The sequence below is a fragment of the Syngnathus floridae genome, chromosome 17, assembly GCF_059516105.1.
Source record: "Syngnathus floridae isolate MCC-2025c chromosome 17, RoL_Sflo_1.0, whole genome shotgun sequence".
Taxonomy (NCBI): Eukaryota; Metazoa; Chordata; class Actinopteri; order Syngnathiformes; family Syngnathidae; genus Syngnathus; species Syngnathus floridae.
Genome location: NC_142429.1, coordinates 3,322,217 through 3,343,810, shown reverse-complemented (window position 1 = coordinate 3,343,810; position 21,594 = coordinate 3,322,217). Strand labels below are relative to the sequence as shown.

At 47.7% G+C, this 21,594-nt stretch overlaps 1 protein-coding gene and 1 long non-coding RNA gene across 5 annotated transcripts in view; one reads left to right on the top strand and one right to left on the bottom strand.

Moving 5' to 3' along the window:
• The first annotated feature begins 177 nt into the window (after window positions 1–177).
• prkar1b (protein kinase, cAMP-dependent, regulatory, type I, beta) lies at window positions 178–20,936 on the top strand. 4 transcript variants are annotated; one of them, XM_088357526.1, is made up of 11 exons: window positions 178–400; window positions 1,145–1,335; window positions 2,561–2,731; window positions 2,953–3,044; window positions 8,152–8,213; window positions 9,375–9,421; window positions 9,678–9,836; window positions 11,796–11,856; window positions 14,860–14,981; window positions 18,615–18,696; window positions 19,134–20,936. In XM_088357526.1, exons 2-11 carry the CDS (start codon window positions 1,159–1,161, stop codon window positions 19,304–19,306), a joined length of 1,146 nt encoding a protein of 381 aa, XP_088213652.1. In that variant the 5' UTR covers window positions 178–400; window positions 1,145–1,158; the 3' UTR covers window positions 19,307–20,936. The 4 variants fall into 4 exon arrangements, with proteins under 4 accessions (XP_088213652.1, XP_088213649.1, XP_088213651.1 ...); XM_088357523.1 differs by having other exon boundaries at window positions 226–375; XM_088357525.1 differs by lacking the exon at window positions 178–400 and adding an exon at window positions 514–680.
• LOC148383224 (uncharacterized) overlaps window positions 4,158–21,594 on the bottom strand; it is a 27,754-nt gene continuing 10,317 nt past the window's right edge. The window contains exons 2-3 of the long non-coding RNA XR_015853335.1: window positions 5,316–5,433; window positions 4,158–4,467 (exon numbers count right to left, since the gene is read on the bottom strand). This is a non-coding gene — a long non-coding RNA (uncharacterized LOC148383224). The remainder of the gene's footprint in view (window positions 4,468–5,315; window positions 5,434–21,594) is intronic.

Here is a 21,594-nt window from a genome sequence, read left to right as displayed (position 1 = left end):
TTTCTATTTTCAAGTGCAGCGGTATTGTACAATCTGTGCATAGTCGCACTCTTCTATTTTACTAAGTATTTAACACTTGGTACTTCCTCTAAAAAGTGAGAACCCACTGTTCTAATTAAGGGAACGTGGGACGTTCCCTTTAAACAGGCCGAGAGGCTCGAGATCGCCCTTGCGACAGAGACGTTAGGGTTGACGTCATCGGCATTGACGCAGAGCGCATCAGAAGGAGGAGAACCGGCAGCAGCATCAGCAACGGCGGCGGCGGCGGCAGCAGCAGCAGCATCTGAGCATCCGAGCTCGATCAGCAGCAGTGGTACCCCGCCAGCCGCCCGACAAGCCTTTTATCATTCGAGTATCCTTCCCCTGGATTTAGGGGTAGGAGCATGCAGCGAGTGGCGACGTACGTCACTGCGCATTGTGTGTGTGTGTGTGTGTGTGTGTGTGTGTGTGTGTGTGTGTATGTGTGTGTGTGTGTGTGTGTGTGTGTGTGTGTGTGTGTGCGCGCGCGCGCGCGCGTCCGAGTGTGTGCGCGTGCGGGCGTGAGTTTGTGCGTATGCGTGTGTGTGTAGAATGAAGGCACAGCCTCTTTTTTGTTTTATTTTTTTTGGTTGGGGGTAGAGCTAGCCCGCAGTCATTTGCAGCGACATCAACCTGCGTCATTATGCAGAATTGGACTACGTGTGTGTGATTTCTTTCTTCTGATCCTCGCGTGAGCATTCACCTGCCCTGGCTTAGCATGCTGCTACACCGTGCCACGCAATTTAGTATTTATTTTGAAATTTATGATTAAGCTTCTGCACATACATGAACCAGTATCATGTGCAGCAACGTTAGCAGAAAGCTCATTTCCATTAGTCGTGCATGCAGTGCATAAAATAAAGAAACACACAGTATAAGACTTGGGGCACACAGCAACTAGCAATGCAGGCTCAAAAGACACTGGGCTTCAGCACATCCATTGATTGCTTTTAAGTGCAGCTTTGCTAAACAGAGGGGGTATTCCTTTCGTTGAAAACACCAGAAAAGTGGGCAAATTCTATTATGGTGTCCCCTCCAGCTTGGCACTTGTGTCGTGTCTGTTTCCATTCAGCTAGCTTTCTTTCCCCTCCCCTCCTCTCACGGTCCACCCTGTTTTCTACCACAGAGATAAAAGTTAAGATGGCCACCTCCTCCTCCTCCACTCTGGACGAAGACGAGAGTTTGAAGGGCTGTGAAATTTTTGTGCAGAAGCACAACATACAGCAGATCCTCAAAGAGTGCATTGTGAACCTGTGCATCGCTAAGCCCGAGCGACCCATGAAGTTCCTGCGGGAGCATTTTGAAAAGCTGGAGAAGGTTGGTGACCGAACGGGGAAGAAAGCGTCGCGTGTCTCGCAATGTCAGGCCGTGTGTCACTCCCATTGCTGTCGTTTGACCATCAGTGCGAGTTGCGCACGTATACCGTCCCCTCATCATGCTATTGCTCGCTTTGCTTACTTGACGCGATTGCACCATTTCGAGATCGATCGACACGTATTGGCTCTGGATTTAGCAAAGAAATAAATCATTCTTTACAAATTTGCATTTTTTGGGACATGGTACGAACGGTACACAAATAGCTGGCTTCGGGCGCAAACCTACAAAGTCACACGTTGGCAAACATCCCGTTTTGTTCAAAAACTGATACTATTGCTCAGTCCGCACACCTGGGTGTTATTTTTGACAAATGATTAAGCAACCTCATGTGTGCTCATTTGATTCAAACATCATCCGAAGGTCGCAGGTTAATCATATTTGCCTGCCTCCAATTGTAGCCAAAGTAAAGCTCATGAATCAATCTTCAATGACACAATGATAGGTAAGAAAATATTCCGAGATGTAGAGTTTCCTGATAACGATACAAGGCAATGTCAAGGGTCACGGTGTTCTTTTGAATGTGCTCCTTCCAGGGAAGACGCCATTGAGGGCTTTCCCTCATCACCAAAGACCCTTTGTTGTTTGAAATGCTTTCTGAAATGCTCCACTTTATCTTTTGCCCGTGAGTGCATCATGAGATGATTGCGATCACGCAAGACGTGTGTCCAAATAGCTTGTGGCCTTGTCACATGATTTTACTCTAAAAGTGCCTTTCTTCCATTTTTGCTCATGGTTTTCTAACTAGCTGAACAAAGCATGTGAACGATCCCTCAAGCACACGCGGTGAACTTGTTCCAATCAGCTGGTTTTCTCCACTCGGGTCCCAAGCACGGAGATAGCTGACTTGTCCTACTATGCGGTCGGCACACAGAGAAGACTGTGTCCAAGTGTTGTGCTGGGCCAAGGGGCAGTCGGTCTTGTGAACACAGATCAAGAGAGTCATCCTAGTCCCTCTCGAAGGAGCCGTAAGCGGGGGCTCCTCCCGATCGCCGCGCCCTTTGCTTGAAACAAAAACCTACGTACAAAGGGTTGAACGTCCTGATCGGGAATGTCCATCATCGAATATTACTTGACAACTGTGAGCAATCTTCCTGTTTGCCCTGCCCCACACGGCTTGCACCCTCCCTCCCTCACCGTGACGCCGTTTACTGTTGTCTTTTTCCAGGAAGAATGCAAGCAGATGATGGCGCGGCAGAAATCTAACAGCCAGTCGGACTCGCACGACGACGAGGTTTCTCCGCCGCCGCCCAACCCTGTTGTCAAGGCCCGCCGCCGCCGCGGAGGGGTGAGCGCTGAGGTCTACACCGAAGAGGATGCGGTCAGCTACGTGCGCAAGGTGAGCCTGCAAAGCGGGCGAGACAAAATGGCGCTCTACAGTTGCCGCTTGAGCAGCCATTTTGGTGCCAATCCAAATGCCCAACTTCAATGCAAACTGTCAAACTTCACAAGCCTCATCCCATTTTTGAGGGGCAACATGACTTACCCTATATTTCTTCTGGAAAAAACTGCATCTTGAACTTTTTCTTCATAGTGTTTTTCTCATGTTTGCCTTAACAGGTGATCCCAAAGGACTACAAAACAATGACCGCCTTGGCAAAGGCCATCTCCAAGAATGTTCTCTTTGCTCATCTGGATGACAATGAGAGAAGGTACATACTTCATTGGAGTTCAGCAGTGTTTCAAACGGAAGCTGTTGCATCTTGCGAGCAGTGTGTGGCCACTGTGTGCCACTGTTTCCTGCCTTACAAGTGTGGTGGTCACCGATTAGACATGCACAGATGCGGTTCAGGGGGTGTTGTGTTGAATGAGAGAAGGTACTACATACTTCACTGGTGTTCAGCAGTGTTTCAAACGGAAGATGTTGCACCTTGCGAGCAGTATGTGGCCACTGTGTGCCACTGTTTCCTGCCTTACAAGTGTCGTGGTCGCCGATTAGACACGCACAGATGTGGTTCAGGGGGTGTTGTGTTGAATGAGAGAAGGTACATACTTCATTGGTGTTCAGCAGTGTTTCAAACGGAAGATGTTGCACCTTGCGAGCAGTGTGTGGCCACTGTGTGCCACTGTTTCCTGCCTTACAAGTGTGGTGGTCGCCAATTAGACACGCACAGATGTGGTTCAGGGGGTGTTGTGTTGTTGGTCGTGATGGCAACCTGTTAAGCGGCACTGCATGGACACCGTTCTTCATAGTTGGATGACCTTCCTTTATTGCTCCTGTTTTCATCAGCTTTCCTGCTATGCTGTTTTCCTTTGCCCCTTTTCCTTTTAGGATAAATAAAGTATTTTTTTAATTGAATTTGAAAGTCATCTACAATATATAGTGGTGTGTCTTGCGTAACTGCATGAACCCACATTGTACAATACAAATCACATTGTACATTGTTTGCCCTTACCTTACTCTGATGACTTGCACTGAATGGCATCAGCCAAGGCAGAATAGTCTGGACAGTAGTTTCTGATGGCCAGTTTCAAGCATACTTCCAGAATCCAGATGATCATCAGTCATGGTAGAACAGTATTTAGATGTAATAATCGTCATATGGGAAAAGGCTGATTCGCACAAATAGGTGGAACCGAATAATGCTGTCAGGGTGGTAGCACATTTGGGTATTTCCCCTCTGTTAGTAATTTCCAGAACTGCTCATGAGCCCTGAACATTTTATACCCTTTGTTGTATTTAATTTAAATAAATTGGAGGCTCGCTACGCAGCAAGGTAAACAAACAAGTTAGCGCGGATTGGCAACCCTGTATGTCAATCAAAAGACAAATGCCATAGTGGCGATGGATCCCCTACTTTTTAAAGTCATGCGATCTACCCACACTTCCTTCGAGATCAACTGCTAGATCGCGATCAACGGATTGGGCACCCCTGCTCTATAACATACATTCTATTAAAAAAAAAAACATTTGTGGTGAGTAAAATAATGTATTTAACATTTTCCCTGCACAACAATGCATGGACTTGACAATAATACATCCCATCAATGGGTCAACAATGACAAACGTTCTTTTGCTTCCCAACACAGAAGGAATGTCTGTCCCTCAAGGAAGGTCTGCACACTGACTCCAATCTGCAACACATAGAGACACATGATATTTTAGTTTCATTTTGCAAGTGTAGATTTTTTTAGTGTTATTTTCCTTTTTTGTCTTTTTTTCTTTTGTGTCCACGTTGAGAGGAGCCAGATGAGGTGGCTCGGCGACTCATCAGGATGCCTCCTGGACGCCTCCCTGGGGAGGTGTTCCGGGCATGTCCCACCGGTAGGAGACCCCGGGGACGACCCAGGACACGGTGGAGAGACTATGTCTCTCAGCTGGCCTGGGAACGCCTTGGGATCCCCCGGGATGAGCTGGATGAAGTGGCTGGGGAGAGGGAAGTCTGGGAGTCCCTCCTAAAGCTGCTGCCGCCGCGACCCGATCCCGGATAAGCGTAAGAAGATGGATGGATGGATGGATTTTCCTTTTTTCATTTTCCACCGCTTACCTGAACTCAGATCGCGGGGGCAGCAGCTTCAGTCACTTGGTCCAGCGTTCCGAAGTCAGCGCGTTTTTTATTCATGAAAAGGAAATAAAGGAGCAGGTGATAACTACAAATGACAACCAGCGATACATTTGTTTGCCATACGAGCAAACAAATAATACATAACAGAACATAATACATACATACATGACTGTACTCTCTCGAAAATACATCGTCGGGACAATGGTTTATTTTTACATTTTACAAGAAACGAGGCAGAATGAACTTTTAGCTTCTTGAGTCTTGACACAAGTCCCGACTTGGAGAGGCAGGAAATGGCACCTTAACTAACGCTCGCTAATCGGCAAATAAATGTAGTATTAGCTGCCAACATAAATAAATAATGCTTTCTGCTTACGTTGTAACTGTTAGACATATCAATCAAGATTTACTGCTCACCTCAAATTGAAGCAGGGGAGAAAGAGTGAAGATATTCTTTCTTCTTCAAGGTTGTTGAGTTTCCGCTTTAAATGTACACTCGTGGACTTCTGGGAAAAGCACTGGCCACTAACACTTGCTATGGAATGAAAATTATAAAATCAACACTCCAGAGTGTATGATAATTGACTCTCTAAATCACTTTAGAGTTAAAATAACACCAACAATAGTTGAATTGATTTCTATTATTAACTCCAACACTGAAAATCTAACACTTTTGATTTTGCTGTGTGGCAATTGAGGTCTCTCCCCTGATTGTACGTCAGTTCATGTGATGGATCGGGACAGTCTGAAAAAAGAAATGCGGCCCATTATGCGGCGGGGCCGAAAATGTGCGGACGCCGTCGCCGCATACTCCATGAAAGCGTGTCCGTTTGCTGCCGACGTCCAACACAAGATTTTGTGAGGATTGTTGAGGGCCGGCAGGTTGCCCTTCTAGTCAACATGGACCCTTGTCATGGCGCTCTTCGCAGCCGCTTTTTTCATGTCCCGCCGGTGAAAAGAGATTTTGATGAGGGCGCAATAAGACATGGATTCTTTTTCCAAAATGTTTGCAAATGGTTTCTTTCGAGTGCTAAGTAACTGACAGGACAGAAACAATTTTGTATACTGTACTCCACGGGACAAGTGAGATTTCAACTGTTTCAGTAGCACAGAAAGGAATTCTCAAAGCTCAGGCCTTTCGTCATCCCGTCCACTTAAATCCCCTAATTAACAAGCTGAGCTGATGAAGTGAGCCGTGCGTTGACCTCTCACCCCTAAAGCCTGACCTCTGCTCCTTCTCCACCGGTGCCCGCTGACAGACAGGGAACATCTCGGGTCTGCGCACTCAATGTGTACCCGTGCCGTAACAACAGTCAATAAATCATCAAGCGACGGATAAGTCGCAGCAGCAAAAGTACAGTGGCTGCATTGGCCATGCACACCGTAGCGGGCATCAAAACAAGAGTGAGCCACAACAGGCCCAAGCCGTTCACTTGGGGCTCCGATGCTCGTCTAGGTGTTTCTCTGGCGCAAAACATGTGTTAGTTCTCATCTAACGAGCAAATGGGCCTCTCAGCGTGCGTGCCGCTGTTTCTTGCAGCCTTCCCATGTTCTCGGCATGGATTTCCTCCCGCGTTCCCAAAAGTCGCACGGTAGGCCCGCCGCGCCAATGGCGCCTCGTTTCGCGTCTCAGATGATTTTCTCGATGAGTTCTTGTCAGCTGGCGCCATCGTTTTGGAGGAGTTGCTTTGTCTGTCTGCGTGCCAGGGAGAGCGGAGGATGTTTGACTGCCTCTCCCATTTGTATCGTTTTTGAGCTGGCGGTTTGCCACCTCCAACACTGGAGCGGCTTTTCATTTGCGTGCGCTTTGCATTTGTCGTCCTCGCCTGCCGACAAATCCTGAGAGCTTTTTTTAACGTCCTTCGTGGAATGGCCGGCACCCCCCCCTTTCCCCGCGCTTTTCTCTTTCTTTGCTTCCCCCTGCCATTATGGCGGCAGGACAAAGCCACAATGGCGATGGGGTCACGCTGCACAGGAGAGCTGCCGGCCTGAGTGAATGCGCCCGCCGTCATTTGCTCCTATCAGTCAGACGAATGGAAACTTTTGTCCCCCTGCGTACCCTTTGCAGCGTTTGGTATCCACATTTTCTTTTGGTTTCACAACAGAGTGACTCGTCCATCTCAGCTCACAGAACAATAAAGCAGGAACAAGAGTGCGCAGTTCGGCTCATGTGCGAATGTAGTGTCTTGCCGTGCAGTGACAGCCATTCACCAGGACAAGACGCCTTGAGTGGCTGAGGCGACCGCTCGCACACGGAGCGCCCTCCCGAAAGGCGGGACTTGGCCGACAGCCCCCTGTTGTACACATGCCGTCGGCTTGGTCTATGTTAGCGTGATGAATTCCAACGACAACGGCATGTGACTTGTCTGATCTCCACTTTGCTTGCGCTTCTTTTGTATGGCACAACTGCATTGCTTGACGAGATGTGAACTGCTTTCTCTTTTCTACAACCAATCCTACGTCTCATTTGTCTTGGCTTTTTTCAAATGCATGCCATAAAGCCGCAGACTTTGAGCTACATCGACTCTGAGCAAATGTTTTGTGCGCCATAGAAGGCTGCTCACTTTGCTCCCGTGTTTTTTTGACAGCGTCCTGTTTGTGTACACGATCACCAAAGCCAAAGAGCAAACGTAATTCTCTTTGACTCTGCATTCGCACCAGCGTCAAATATTTCTTGTCGGCAACACAAACACCACCGGGCTGGCCATACGGAGTCGCTTATATTTAGAATAGCAATATCACTTTTCTTTTCACCGAGCCGCTCTTCTGGATGCATCCGTGTTGGTGTTCTACAAAGGCCCGAGTGTAATGAAAGGAGCTTCCCAGTCAGCGAGCACAGACAGCGCAGAACTCGCCGCCCGCTCAACACTGTTGGGAGGGAGACCTTACGTCAGCCGAATGGCAGCTCATTTGGAGAAGGCTGTGATTCGGCTCTGCAGTCTGTCGAGCTCAGATGCCTCCGTTTTGCTTTTGCACCCAAGCTGCGGCTGATGAGCTTGATGAATTTGGCCTGGAGGAGAGGAAGCACCCTGAGCCTCCTCGTGCCCCGACACATCCCAGGATTGGAACTTTAATCTGCAGGGGCTTCACGCATCATAGCAACCCGGGCTCATGAGCAGTTTTCTGGGCTGGCCGTCCCAGCGTCACGATAGTCGCTGGCCTCAGATGGCAGGCAGAGTGAACACGGCTCGTCACCCTCATTCTGCTGTGCAGTCGAACAAACGATACTGACTGCACTCTCTTTCCCATTCAGTGACATATTCGACGCCATGTTCCCCGTCACGCACATCGCTGGGGAAACTGTCATCCAGCAAGGTATGTATTAGGGGCCGCAATTGATACACATTGTGTCATTGTAGCACAGTTTTAGTGTCCGTGAGCAACAACATTGCCATGAACCAAAATGCACAGAAGGAACATGTTCTCAAAGAACCGTGACCGACACACAACAAGACAGAACAATGAGCAGGCGGGGCAACCGAATAGACGCTGACTGATTACAGAGGCGAGACACTGTTCTGACTGGATGGCACAGAAAGAAAAAAAGAGGCGGGGCCTGGCGAATCCAAACACGAATCAACAGCAATCACACGGGGAGTCCGAGACAGGGAGAATAAATCCAAAGACAGTGGAGGCCCTGCAAGAGAGAGCATAGAAGAGTCGTAGAATGCAGCTAGTGCATTATGAAGCCTCCCATTTGGAGCGGCGGATTTTCGCTCTCTCTCTCTCAAGCAGCTGGCAAGTGTTCATGATCATGAAAGCAAAGCTCTGTGTACTAAACACCCAGTTAGTCAGTCACTCCCGGACCTCCGGCACCTCCGAGGCAAGGTGCAGTCCTAATTTGGAAATGAGGAGTCCGGTCCAGTTTGCGGGCCCCTCCGTTCCAGACACCCCGGCCCCATTGTTGTACACACTCCATCGGCTGAGCTATGCGCCGTACGCGCAGCCCATATCATAGCTCATGTCTTGGCTCGCGGACACTGGACAGCCTCAAGCTCCCAGGCTGCTTCACACGATTTCGACTTGGCGAGCGAGCCTGCAGTTACGTTCAAACAAGGGAAGACTTCCTGAAGTGTCTGTACTAACCGTCTAATTTTTGCTTCAGTAGTACAGCAGAGTTGCCACACTGCGTCGTCGTGTGAATCAAGTGGTCACTGTCAAATATTTTGGACTTTACTATTGCCTACTTTTCGGCCCAATGACGGGGCACATTGTCACTAAACGGGTCCATTTCAACACATTTTTGGAGAAAATTGAAATATTTGAAGTGCATCTTGTGTTTAGAACAATGCGGATCATTTTTGAAGGCGTGGATGTCAAACATTTCATACAGATATCCATTGCTCTTACGTAGTGTGTTAGCGCAAGGTAGCGACGTGGTAGACAGAGGAACCCCTGCATGAAGGTCTACGTGGCGAGACAAGTTAGAAGACAGATTGTGGAAGTCACGCTTGTGTTTTTCCTTCTCTCTTCCAGGCGACGAAGGAGACAACTTTTACGTGATTGACCAGGGCGAAGTGGACGTAAGTAGAAGCATGGTTGGCATTTTGCAGTTCTTTGAGTTTTTTCCCACTAGTTTGCGGAGACAACCTTGTTGGTCCCACACATGCATGCCAAAGTCAAACGGCAAAACACTCTTGATTCAACCGATTGAACCTGATTTGATTCGTTGCAAGGTCACGATTCTTGTTGATGTCGAGTCCAGCAGGAGACCAATAAGAAGGTCTTGCGCCTTTGCCGTTTGAACATCTGCCTTGCCCCCTGCTGGTCTCTCAACAGGTGTACGTGAACGGGGAATGGGTGACCAACATCGGAGAGGGCGGCAGTTTTGGCGAACTGGCCCTGATTTACGGCACTCCCCGAGCTGCCACGGTGAAGGCCAAGACCGACCTTAAACTGTGGGGGATAGACCGGGACAGTTACCGGCGCATCCTCATGGTAACTCGCCACTCCTCTCCTCGATGCATGTTGATTTTTCCGCTGGTCGGAAATGTGTCAATTGTTTTGCCGCTCCTTGGAGACAACGCAACAGAGTCGCCGCGTGTGTTTATTCTTATTGATGAAGGTCAGCCAATTCAAGCAAAAGGCGCGGACTTCATACGGCGGTGCTCGCCAACTCCGAAAGGTTTACTTAACGTCGTTACCTCTCCGACACTTGCCGGACTGAGCGCAAATGAGGTGGAAAACTAAACGCAGCTGTCATGACTTCACTTTTTGCCACCTGGAGGTGAGGCAGTCAGTGTTATACGCTTTCTACACTTGTGTCTTTGTTTGCGGCTGGCCCGTTAGCCTTAAATGACAAAAGGTTTCGAATAGTCAAGTCAAGTCAAGTTTATTTATATAGCCCTAAATCACAAACAAGTCTCAAAGGGCTTCATATATACAAAAAATTGACAATTATTCGCAAACATCCCCTGATCTTAAACTCCCAGGAGGGCAAGCAAAAACTCAAAAAAACCCTATCGGGAAAAATAAGAAACCTTGAGAACGGACCACAGATGGGAGGATCCCCCTTCCATGATGACCAGGCTGCAATGGATGCAGAGAGGGCACATAGAATACGTACATAATATAAAAAATCAAAGGAAAAGTGGATGTCTAATTCAAAGTGAATAGATCCCAATTTGGTGGAATTTTTCAATTTCATCACAATTGTTGCTCATGATCTGAGCCGATAAAGGGAGAAGCAGCAAGATGACAGAGGGCGAGATCAATGCACTGTGCATAACTCATGGACAAGAAATTGAATGTCCTGCAACCACTCATTAGACACGCAGTTGCCAAAATCATGTGAGTCCGATGAAAAGAAATGGAAAGAAATGCAAGGCTTACTTTTGAATGGACTTGTGTGAGACTTGTATGTGGCCATTTCTAAAAATGTTTCAGTACATTTTCATGACGACTGCAAAATTGGGTCGATTGCCTCAGCCCTCACTCGCAGTCTCATTATGGCTGACGTGACTCCCTTTGGTGTTGAATCGACACCTTTCTCCACTGGAATTCCACCGCCTTCCTTTAAACCCTCGCATCGAGCATGTGTGTCACTCACTTTGTAATGATTTATGCTGAGTGACGTTTTGCGGTTGGCATGCATGGGCCTGCCCTGCCCTCACGTCGGGCACACATTAGCCCGCCTCGCTCGTTTTTTTGTCCTCTGAGAACTCGCCCGTTCCCTTGCTCTGCCTTTCGCGACAGTCGAGAGGAATTTGATATTTAGTTAATGATTGCTCTGTTATTTTCAAAGCACTTGGTATTCTGCCAATGCATCCGTGTGAAAATCAATGCACATCATGTGCCCTCTAATGACAACTATTCAAGGTTGGAAACAACTTGCAGCGGTGTATCCGTGATGCCAATATTGCAGCAAAAGAATATTTCACATGACTCGCAAATAACGAGGCTTTGTCTTTTCCCCCTAGGAGAATTGTTACCATCCAGAAGGGACATTTATGTAGGAAGAATTAGGATGCTCAATGGCGTTGGATTATTGTGATGATTAGCTATCGTTTGGGCCGAGACTTTTCAGCACAGGGAAATCCCCTTCTTGGTGGGTGGGAAGGGCCGTGTGCACGCACATACTTACACACACACACACACACACACACACACACACGCACACACATGCACGAAGCGCACGGATCAAACACCCTTCACTCCAATATGAACGCACCTCAACACGTGACTCCAACCATATATGGTCAAACTTAATGACAAGCGAGACGTGAAGAAGCCATTTCGAGCAAGCTCTATGGGCGGTGTGGGAAAAGAAATATTCCGTTGTGAATGAAAGAAGGACTCCCTGTCATTTGGCGGTGCCTGAAATGTCAACAAGCGTAGAAAAGCATTGCTTTCAATGTCGGTGGATGAGGCCATCTCACTCCCGCCTTGTTTTGTCAGGGCAGCACTCTGAGGAAGCGAAAGATGTACGAAGAGTTCCTCAGCAAGGTCTCCATACTCGGTAAGTCTGCCTAGCCTTGCGCCACCAGGCGTTTGTCTTCGTACTTGAGTGCAATCGCACACACATTTCAAAGCAATGCGCGAATCATTTGGAAGACAAACAAAGGCGCCGATTCAGAGACTAAAGGCATAGTTTTGTTAAGAAATCACTGCCGTCATGTTTTCCCAGAATAAGGGCACAATATTCAAGGTGGTGTTTTGAAAATCACCTGTTCAAGTACGACACCCCCCCCCCCCCCCTCTCCAGATTATGACTTGATATTGGAAAAATACTGTGATTTCTTCATCGTTTCCAGAGCAGACTTCCTTCTATTCCCGGCCATCTTTGGAAAGCCCGTGCTCGCGGGCGGATGATAGAAGCATCCAACCTAACAAAACAAAGAACTTTTTCCGTTCCCGTGCAGTAGAACCTGGGTTGCTTTCACCCAAAACATTTCCTCCTCCCTTGTCCTCGTGGCAATTAGGCAGAGCATTTTGCTTTGAATTAGCAGCAGTGGATTCCCTTGGGTACAGCAGTCGGAGCCCATGTCCCCCCCCCCCTCCCCCCCGCGTGGCGTCCAGGCCATGGCCCCTGTACACACTTACGAGCTGGCTGAATAAACACGTACACTCCAAGCAAGTCTCAGAAGGCCTCGACGAGATCCCGCTCCCTTTCTTCCTCTGCCTGCCCGGGCCCGTCTCTCCCTCGCTAAAGTGCTTTACCCCTCTTCATCAATCCTTCTGCGGCTTTCCGCCGCCGTCAATGGTGGGAGGGAGGGAGGGAGGCGGGCCTGGCGTTTTTGCTTGTCTTTGATTTCGCCCGACAGCCAGCAAATTGGGTGTGGGCCCTCGATGTGCTTGGCGCCGCACGCAGACCCACCCGTCGGGCCGGGCGCGCCCCAGCGAGTAATGTCCGCTCATGTGTGCGTCGCTGCTTGGCTGTTGGGACCGCCGGTAAGCTTGACATATGCCAGCGCCCTCCCATCTCCTCTTACTTAAGATTTCACAGCTCCACACCCCAAGAGTGGCACCAAGAGCTCCTGCTCCACTTTGGCGCCTGTGAATTGAATGCCAACGCCTTTTCTCCACACATTCCACTCGGAAATTGCTGCGATAAGGCAACAATCAAAGTGTTGAAATAATAATAGAATTTTTAGATCCAGTATATACCGTATTTTTCAGACTAAAAGTCGCTACGGAATATAGGTCGCATTAGCCATAAAATGCACAATAACGTGAAAAAAAACATATATAAGTCGCTCCGGAGTACAAGTTGCATTTTGGGGGAAATTTATTCGACAAAATCCAACACCAAGAACAGACTAGAACGAGGAACAACAGGCTAAACGATAGGTATGCTAACGTGACATAAACACAAACGAAGAGCTGAGAACGGGGCTGACGTAACATTCAGTTATTCAAATAACTATTACATAAATAACCCGTTTATAAAACCATCTGCGTCACTCCAATTCATTAAATCCATAGATCGTCCTTTATGGAAACGATGCCGCGTATGCGCCGCGCCGCTGACGTCTAAATATTCTAAATATTCCACAGACCCATATAACGACATATAAAGTATATATCAAATAACTATCATATAAACAACAATATTATCAAACCAACTGTGTCACTCCAAATCATTAAATCCATCGATCAAATTCCTCGTCCTTTGTCAACAATGCCGCGCGTGCGCCCTGACGCCAGCCTTGTTGTTATTACAGATCTAGTATATAACTATATTATAACGTTAACAAAGTACAAGGAAAGACGTGGGTTTGGTAAACGTCTCTTTATTTAACAAAACAAGAGTTCAACGAGCCAACAAGTACTGAACTGTAACGATAAAAACATATACAAGTTGCTATACGAAATAAAATATATCAAATAACTATAACATAAATAGTTCACCACCACATGCCCCCAAGCACCAGTGTCGACTTCCAGGTGTGTGGCGGCGTGGACTTCCATCCCCGGAGGTGGCACTTCCAGCCACGAAGGTGGTAGAGAGCTCCATAGAATAGGACCGGGCCTGCGTAAAAGCCATGTCCAAGCCCCATCCACCGTCCCCGGACAGCCACCCGGCCGAGCGCCGGCCCCCAACTTCCATCCACGGAGGTGAAAGAGAGCTCCGTAAAGTAGGACCGGGCGTGCGTAAAAGCCATGTCCAAGCCCCATCCACCGTCCCCGGACAGCCACCCGGCCGAGCGCCGGCCCCCAACTTCCATCCACGGAGGTGAAAGAGAGCTCCGTAGAGTAGGACCGGGCGTGTGTAAAAGCCATAATAGTTTTTCAAACCTTCTGTGTCAGTCCAAATCATTAAATCCTTCAAACTCGTCGTACTCCGTGTCACTTACAAACAAAGCCGCTAATGATGCCGGTAGTACGTGGGGCTCTTCGTCATCTTTGTCATCCCGTGATCGAATCTTTGTCCTTTATGTAAACAACCGCCGCGCCACTGACGTCACTTGAAATTCAAATTACAGTAATCCCTTGCTCCATCGCGGTTCGTTTATCGCAGTTTAATTGTTTTTTTTCTTTTTTTGGGGGGGAATTTTGAAAATTTGTGAAAAAATTCACATATAAGTCGCTCCTCAGTATAAGTCGCCCCCCCACCCAAACGATGAAAAAAAACCACGACTTATAGTCCGAAAATTACGGTATATTAAAGTGGGTGCAAGGCCACTCACCTGTCCGATGATTCCAATCCTGCACCAGTGGATCAAGTTTATGTTCTATACTGTTTTCCTTATCCAAACCGATTTATTTATGCTATCCCACTTTTTGTTTCACACCCTACTACGTACCAACTGAGCAGTGCTCCCAATTTTGTTGTATACCTGTTGTGCAATGACAAGAAAGGCATCCTATCCTATCCTATCCTATCCTATCCTATCCTATCCTATCCTATCCAAGGGGCAAAAGCATTTCCTAAATGCTGGAAAACCTTTTAATGGCACACCTCTGCGATTGAGCACCATATCATTGTTATAGTTGCTCCCAATTTGTTTTCCAATGACAGAGTCTTTGGATAAATGGGAGCGTCTGACTGTGGCGGATGCCCTGGAGCCAGTCCAGTTTGAGGATGGAGAGAAGATCGTGGTGCAAGGAGAGCCCGGCGATGACTTCTTCATCATCACAGAGGTAATATGGGGGGCCTCAAAGGTTAGAATCAAAACAGACGTTACTGACATGATACGATAGAAGGATACTTTGAAGGCCACTCCTCCCCACTGATTGATGCCGCAACGTCATTGCCATCCTCTTTTAAACTTGTCTAGTAGCCATTTCAAGGAAAAGAGAGCAATGATACTTTACTGTAAAGCATTCTAGATGCTCAACTTGAGCGTACTAGATTGCTCAAACGTTTCACTGCAAGGGTTCACAATTGCGTGCAACTCTTTGGTTAGCTTAGCAATTAGCACCATTTGCCCGTCTTTTCTCGTCAGCCCTCGTCAGTATGTGGATCCTGCCCTCACCCTGTCAAGCTGGTGCCCCTGGAGTGTGCAGCGCTCCATACCTAGCCTGTCATCTGAACACACTCTTGATTAACTCCACATACACACGCACTACTCAAGTCAAAAAGGCCCGCGTAGAACGGCAGCAGATGCAAATTGCCCTTTTCTCTCCCCCCAAGCGGCCCATCTCACGTTGTCTGTCCGGTTCCGAGCCCCTCTTTGTGAACGCCTGGCTGCTGTTTGTGGCGGCGACAAGGTGCGACAGAGCCACAGAAAGAGGGCTTCATTTAAAGTGCTGACTGATGTATGGCTGCACTACATATTCCCCTTCTTTCTTCACCTGATACCACTCCCAACATTCCACTCGGCTAACCATCTTTCAAAATGAATCGGATGAGTTAGCATAACATTACAAAAACCTCCCTGCCCAAGTACTTATAAACCGCACCACAAATATTGCCCTCATATTTTCTCACCAAATTATGGAAGCCTCATAAAAGTGTACACAACTTTTGGAAGCCATTTGTGTGTGCGTGCATGTGTGAATAAAGCAATGAATCCATTTGGGACACTGATAAAACAGTTAGCAACACATGAGTCATCAGTCCGCATGGAGGAGAAAGGCAAAAATGCCGGGGGATTGATTATAGGAATAGGCCAAGTTGTTGGAGGCAAGCGGAACATTCCACTTTGTCCTCCAAGTGTAGGAGAATCCCACAAACTGAAAACTTGCAAATACAAATAAATGCGTTCCCACACAAATCAAAACTTTGTCCAGTGTTAAGCGTTTGTACGATGTCAGAAACCAACAAAAATAGCTTTTAAGTCTTAACTTCAGTGATGAGCATCAAAGGCGTAACGCTGAACCAGTTACCCAGTTGTCAGTCACAAATCTTGTTGGTCGCTTGTTTCTGCGTAACCTGCGCTCAGCTAGTCACTGAAAAAAAAAAAAAAACTCAAAGACGGATTGGAGTAGTAACCCTAACCCAAAATCCGTCCATGTTGATCCATCTGGGGGTGGCGGCCATTTTGTTTTGTCCTGCCACATGCCGTGGACTGAAAATGGCATCACGGCAGTCGTGGGTTGCCGTCGTCACATGAGCAAAGGTGAGAAACGTGTGAGCTTCTGCCTGAGCTGAGTCCTCCCGCCACTGTGATGTCATTTTCAGTCCAGTGCAAGGCAAAATGGCTGCCCCCTGAAATGGATCAAAATAGCTGGAATTTGCTGCTTTGTTCACATTCATTGGGATAGCGTCTTGAGGCTAGTGGTGGCGCAACAAAACGTGTCAGAGTCAAGAAAGCTTTTGACTTGACTCGTGCTTGAAATGGAATGAGCATCATTTGACCATTGCATGTGTGTGCTTGGGATTTGCCGTTTCCCTTCTCTGTTCTTGCTCATGAATATTTCCAGCCCATCACATGATGTTTGATCACTTCCTGCTGTCCATTTTCCATTTTTCGCCTCTAAGCTGACGCCCTTGCCTTGGATGCGGCCCAGGCCGACTTTCCCAAAGCCGGCCGGACTGCGCTAGCATTCACACGGGGTCAGGAGACTCGGCCTCCCTCCTGGGAGGGACACGGGGGAGGGAGGGAGGGGGGGAGGCAGTAGTCCAAGCCAGCGGCAAGAGAGATTGATTCAACTCGCAAGATGGCTCCTGCACCAAATACTTTATTTTCATCAAGTCTGCTTGAGCTGAATCGGTTGAGATTTGCCCTCTCCTCCTCCAAGGATTTACATAGCAGGCGCCAGATGCCCATGCAGTGATCTATTCGTGATCTATTCGCATGCATCTTGCCCAGTTTCACTGCTGAAACGAGGCAACGAGTGCACGCTGTCTCCTTCCAGCCGCTCCAGCCGCTCGGCGCCCTTGTCGTCTTGGCTTTTGGAGCCACTTGACATCCAATGGAAGGCAGGCTGAGCCACGGAGGCAGCGGGAGAAGCGGGAAGTGCACTAAGGGTCCTCCTTTGTTTGCACTTGGGGCCCCTAGCAAGCCCCCCCCTCCCCGTGTCTATACGTGCGCACGCCTTTTGGATCTACGGGACTGACACCAAATCAACGGGTTTGGATTTGTGACCTGCAATAAACTGTCAATGCGGCTTGCATTATCTCCAATGGGAGGGCAACACGTTTATTTTGGATCCTAGTTGTGCCACAATAGTGACCAATTTAACTTCTTGCCTCTATTGTACAGAATATTCCATAGACCAGGGGTCCCCAACCCCCGGTCCGTGGACCGGTACCGGTCAGTGGGTCACCTGGTACCGGGCCACCAAGCCGCACAGAATTTATATATATATATGCCACGATATTGTGCAAGTGAGGTGGCAGTGTTCTATTTGTCCCACTGTAGTATCTACGACATTGAGATTGTGGGGCCCGCCTTGCCGTTTGAGTGACTGTCGGAGAATGAAAGCGTAGAGTTGGCTGCTTGCTTTAGCAGCCAAGTGCTTTGATGTCACGCAAAGCTGATCACGTTGGCTCGACTTTTGTGGAAATGACACTTTGGACCAGTCAATTGTCGAAAAAGTCAGTTGATGATGGGATTGCGTGTCATTTGTGTTTGTCCTGAGACGAGTGAAAGGTGACTCGACGTGCACCACTTCTCCTTGTGACCGAGTCGAAGCCCCATTTGCCCTCCGTGGGAAGCAGGCACGTTTTGGCTCCTCATTAATCTTCATCATCTTCACATAGAGCATCACGAGCCTGCTCAGCAGAGGGATTAGCGATAGTGGGAGCGTAACAGAACCGCCAGGTTTGCTTTTCAGAGTTTTTTTTCCATACTGACATTTGAGCTACGATGTGAGCAAATCGGTCGAGTGAGAGCGTGTGCTGGCCAATGTTGTGTTAGTGAAGCGTTGGTCCAAACAACAGCTGCGGGCTAGGCTGGCCGTGGAAAACTCATTTCCTGGAAAACGTTTCACTATTTTGCTGTCTGCGCACAAAGTTGTGTGGCTACGCCGTTCTTGGCCGCTGCGGCGGTTTCCATATTGTGCGTGCGAGTCATCCCGTTTGGATGCTTCTCTGTATGACGCTCTGGAGAGAATCAAGCAAAGGCCGTCCAAATTGTCCTCCTTGCTTGGAATATCTGGGTTGCCTCCCACGGAACAGGTGTCGGTTCCATACGGGGGGAAAAGCCAGAGCCAAATCCTATGCACCTGTGTCTTGTGAAGCAAAGGAATTTCTCCTTTGCTTAATCCTCCTGATGATGTTCAGCTCCATTCAGTAACTCCTTCTGTTACCTCCCGTCCACCCCCACCTCCTCCTCTTTCTTCCACCCCTCCCTGACTTTTTCTTCCGCTTGTCCGTCCCATGTCCAGGGAATCGCCTCCGTTCTGCAGCGCAGATCCGACAACGAGGAGTATGTGGAGGTAGGACGACTCGGACCCTCCGACTACTTTGGTGAGTTGCTCTGGATCCATCCGGGACCGCAAAGCCCAAACGCATATTTGATCATCATTCATCCAAGTCCAATTTTTCTTAAAGAGCTCAACCGCAGCTGCTGTCACTAAAATCTGCCCTTAAAAAACAAAGAGAGTTCAAGCAATAAATGAAAGCCAGAATGGAAAAATGACGAGTTGCGAAACTGGGCCGAGAAGGGGCTCGCTTAACGTCGGACGGCAATACCAATGGGTGTCATTGGGGAAAATAAAGTCCTTGTGTTGTGAGGCAACTTACAATTAGGAAGAAAAAGAGCCGTATTTGAAACAAGAACGGCATGTTGCAAAAGTATTCTTGTCGTCTCTCCAACAAAAAATGGAACTATTGAGGATAGTCATATCATTGCAAGAAATGGAACGAGGTCGACGTGTGTCATAAAAGTCCTTCGTGGCCTTCAGGTGAGATCGCGCTGCTGCTGAATCGTCCCCGGGCGGCTACGGTGGTGGCCCGCGGCCCCCTCAAGTGCGTCAAGCTGGACCGGCCTCGCTTCGAGCGCGTGCTGGGTCCCTGCTCTGAGATCCTCAAAAGAAACATCCAGAGATACAACAGCTTCATCTCACTCACTGTCTGACACCTCTCCAAAAATTGACAGAGGGGCCGCTCGCCAGGGGCCCACAAGCTGGCTTCTACGTGTCCAATGACAGGGTGCTCGTTTCTTGTGCTTTTTCTCTCTTTTTTGTTGCTCATGTGCTTGCTGTCATGCACCTTTAAAATGGCTCGCTTAAAAACTGGACCGAAAATTTGAGCCGAGAAAACAATTGTGCGGGAAATGGGATGTTCAATGCAAAACAAACAATCGTTCAGTCCAATTTTTAACCCAAATTGGGTTGTTGTGACCCAAAAGTTTTAAGGGTGTGTGTCATGCCCCCCCCAAAAAAAAAAGTTTGCATTGTATCTTGTGCAATGTGGCGGCGGCTCTGTGTGATGCACGTGTCTCCATTTGGCACTTTTGACATATGTGAAATGGGGTCATTGTGCAAGATGGGGGAAAATGTCTATGCGCGACCGGCTTACATGAGTTTGTTGCTTGCCCCTTTGACTGTTGTTCTGAATTGGTTTTTGGTTTCTATTTTGAGGTGGCGGTCATGACAACGTGATTATTTAACTGAGCTGTTATTGTCTGACGATTTGATTTGCATGTGAATAGCAGAAATATCCTTGGAAAAAAATAATTCAATATAAAATATCAATATCAACGGATATGGAAAAGTCTACACAGCTCTGTTCATATACATGCTTTTTTTGTCATTTAAGTCATCAGAAATACCAACATGAATCATTTGAAAAAAATTATACAAATAATGTGACATAACTTGAAAAAAACCCAACAACAAACAGATATATTTGGGAAAATGGTGTGTGGAGGGAAAAGCGGGTTTCCACAAGTGTGTGGCCGTGTTCAGAATGATCCAATCACATTCAAACTCATGTGAAATGGGACTCAGCACACAACGGTCAATGTATTGTTACTATTAGGATGAGTTGCACTCTACGTACTACTTGGTTATTGTTCTGTTTTTTAACTGACAATAGTTACTTGGCAACATTTATCGGTTTCTTTTTTTTTCCGGTCAGTAGTCAAGCAACTGCTGCCAAGTACACAACGACAACTCAAAAGACTAACAACGGAACCGTGACTGTTCCATTGTCGCATTGGGCAAAGTCACTCAAACTGAGCATATGGCTTTCCTCATAATGAACCGATCCCATTGCAAGTCATGTTAAATGGGAGTCAGCACAAACCTGCCGCCGTGTGAAGTGCCTCTAATCAATACCAGATAAAGTTCAGCCGTTCAAGCGAGCGTTTCCTACTTTTTTGTTTGAAGCAGATGCCTGCCTGTCGAGTGTGTGAAACTTAGTTGAGTGATGAATGGTAGAAAAAGTTTGGAAAAAAAGTTTGGTCTGATTATTTTTGGACCATAAAAGCCTGACATTTGAACTGGAGTGTGTAGACTTTTGATACCCACTGTAAATGCACGCAGAGATCGTCTCAGGATTTTTGAAAAGCTTGTTATCGTTCTTTTTGGCTGAAAGCTTTTCCACCATTTTGCTAGCGTACCCGTAGAGTGAACGCAGCAGTTTTACAACACACCTTTGCTGGAAACCATGTTCAAAGGAAGAATTGCAACTAATATTGACACTGATGCAATGTTGTAAAATGTATCAAAAAATCTTGAGAAAATAAAGATCAAATCTCCCCAGATTGTCTGAGCGGTCATTTGTTTTCAGTGTAGCCAATACCTTCCTTCCTTGCTTGCTCACGAGTCTCATTCTGACATTTGCATCATTGATCTCATTCTGTACGGGTGCCCCCCCCCCCAATCTAAGCAAAGTGTCATCCATGCGACCAAGCTGTCCGAGGGTCGTGGGGCTCCTCCCCTACGCTTTTCAGGAGCGCCACACAGCTTTGACGCATTCCTCCCCATCTTAATGCCCACTAAATCAACTAAGGAATGTAAAGCCCCCCCACACACACACACACATCAAGTGCATACTAAGTAGAATACAGTCTAAAAAGGACCGGAATAATGTAGAGTAATGAAATCATTCAAGAGAATGTAAAGAAATGCAACTGCGTTTTGCCACATTTTTGTGGCTTCTTTTGTGGCATCGTGCTGCTCCCTCAGGGGCCGCTACTATACACATAGTCACATCTTGGTGAGCTGCGTTCATAATAGTCATTCAAATAAAGAACTGGGAAAATACAACAAGACATTATTCGGGATCAAATGTTCATCGCAGTGGGGGGCACTAGCTGTTTGTCAAGCGACCTCCTTCAGCGTTCAGATTCAAACAAGGCTCTGACATGCGACGTGGCCAAACTGTTCTGTCCCATCCCTGGCCCTCCATGAGACCTCC

What these genes read in the sequence shown, in the direction of transcription:
- prkar1b (XM_088357526.1), top strand. Translation starts at nt 1,159, where the DNA reads ATGGCCACCTCCTCCTCCTCCACTCTGGACGAAGACGAGAGTTTGAAG. An exon ending in TTGACCAGGGCGAAGTGGAC is followed by an intron (nt 9,422 to 9,677) that starts GTAAGTAGAAGC and finishes GTCTCTCAACAG; the next exon opens with GTGTACGTGAACGGGGAATG. An exon ending in GTTACCGGCGCATCCTCATG is followed by an intron (nt 9,837 to 11,795) that starts GTAACTCGCCAC and finishes TTGTTTTGTCAG; the next exon opens with GGCAGCACTCTGAGGAAGCG.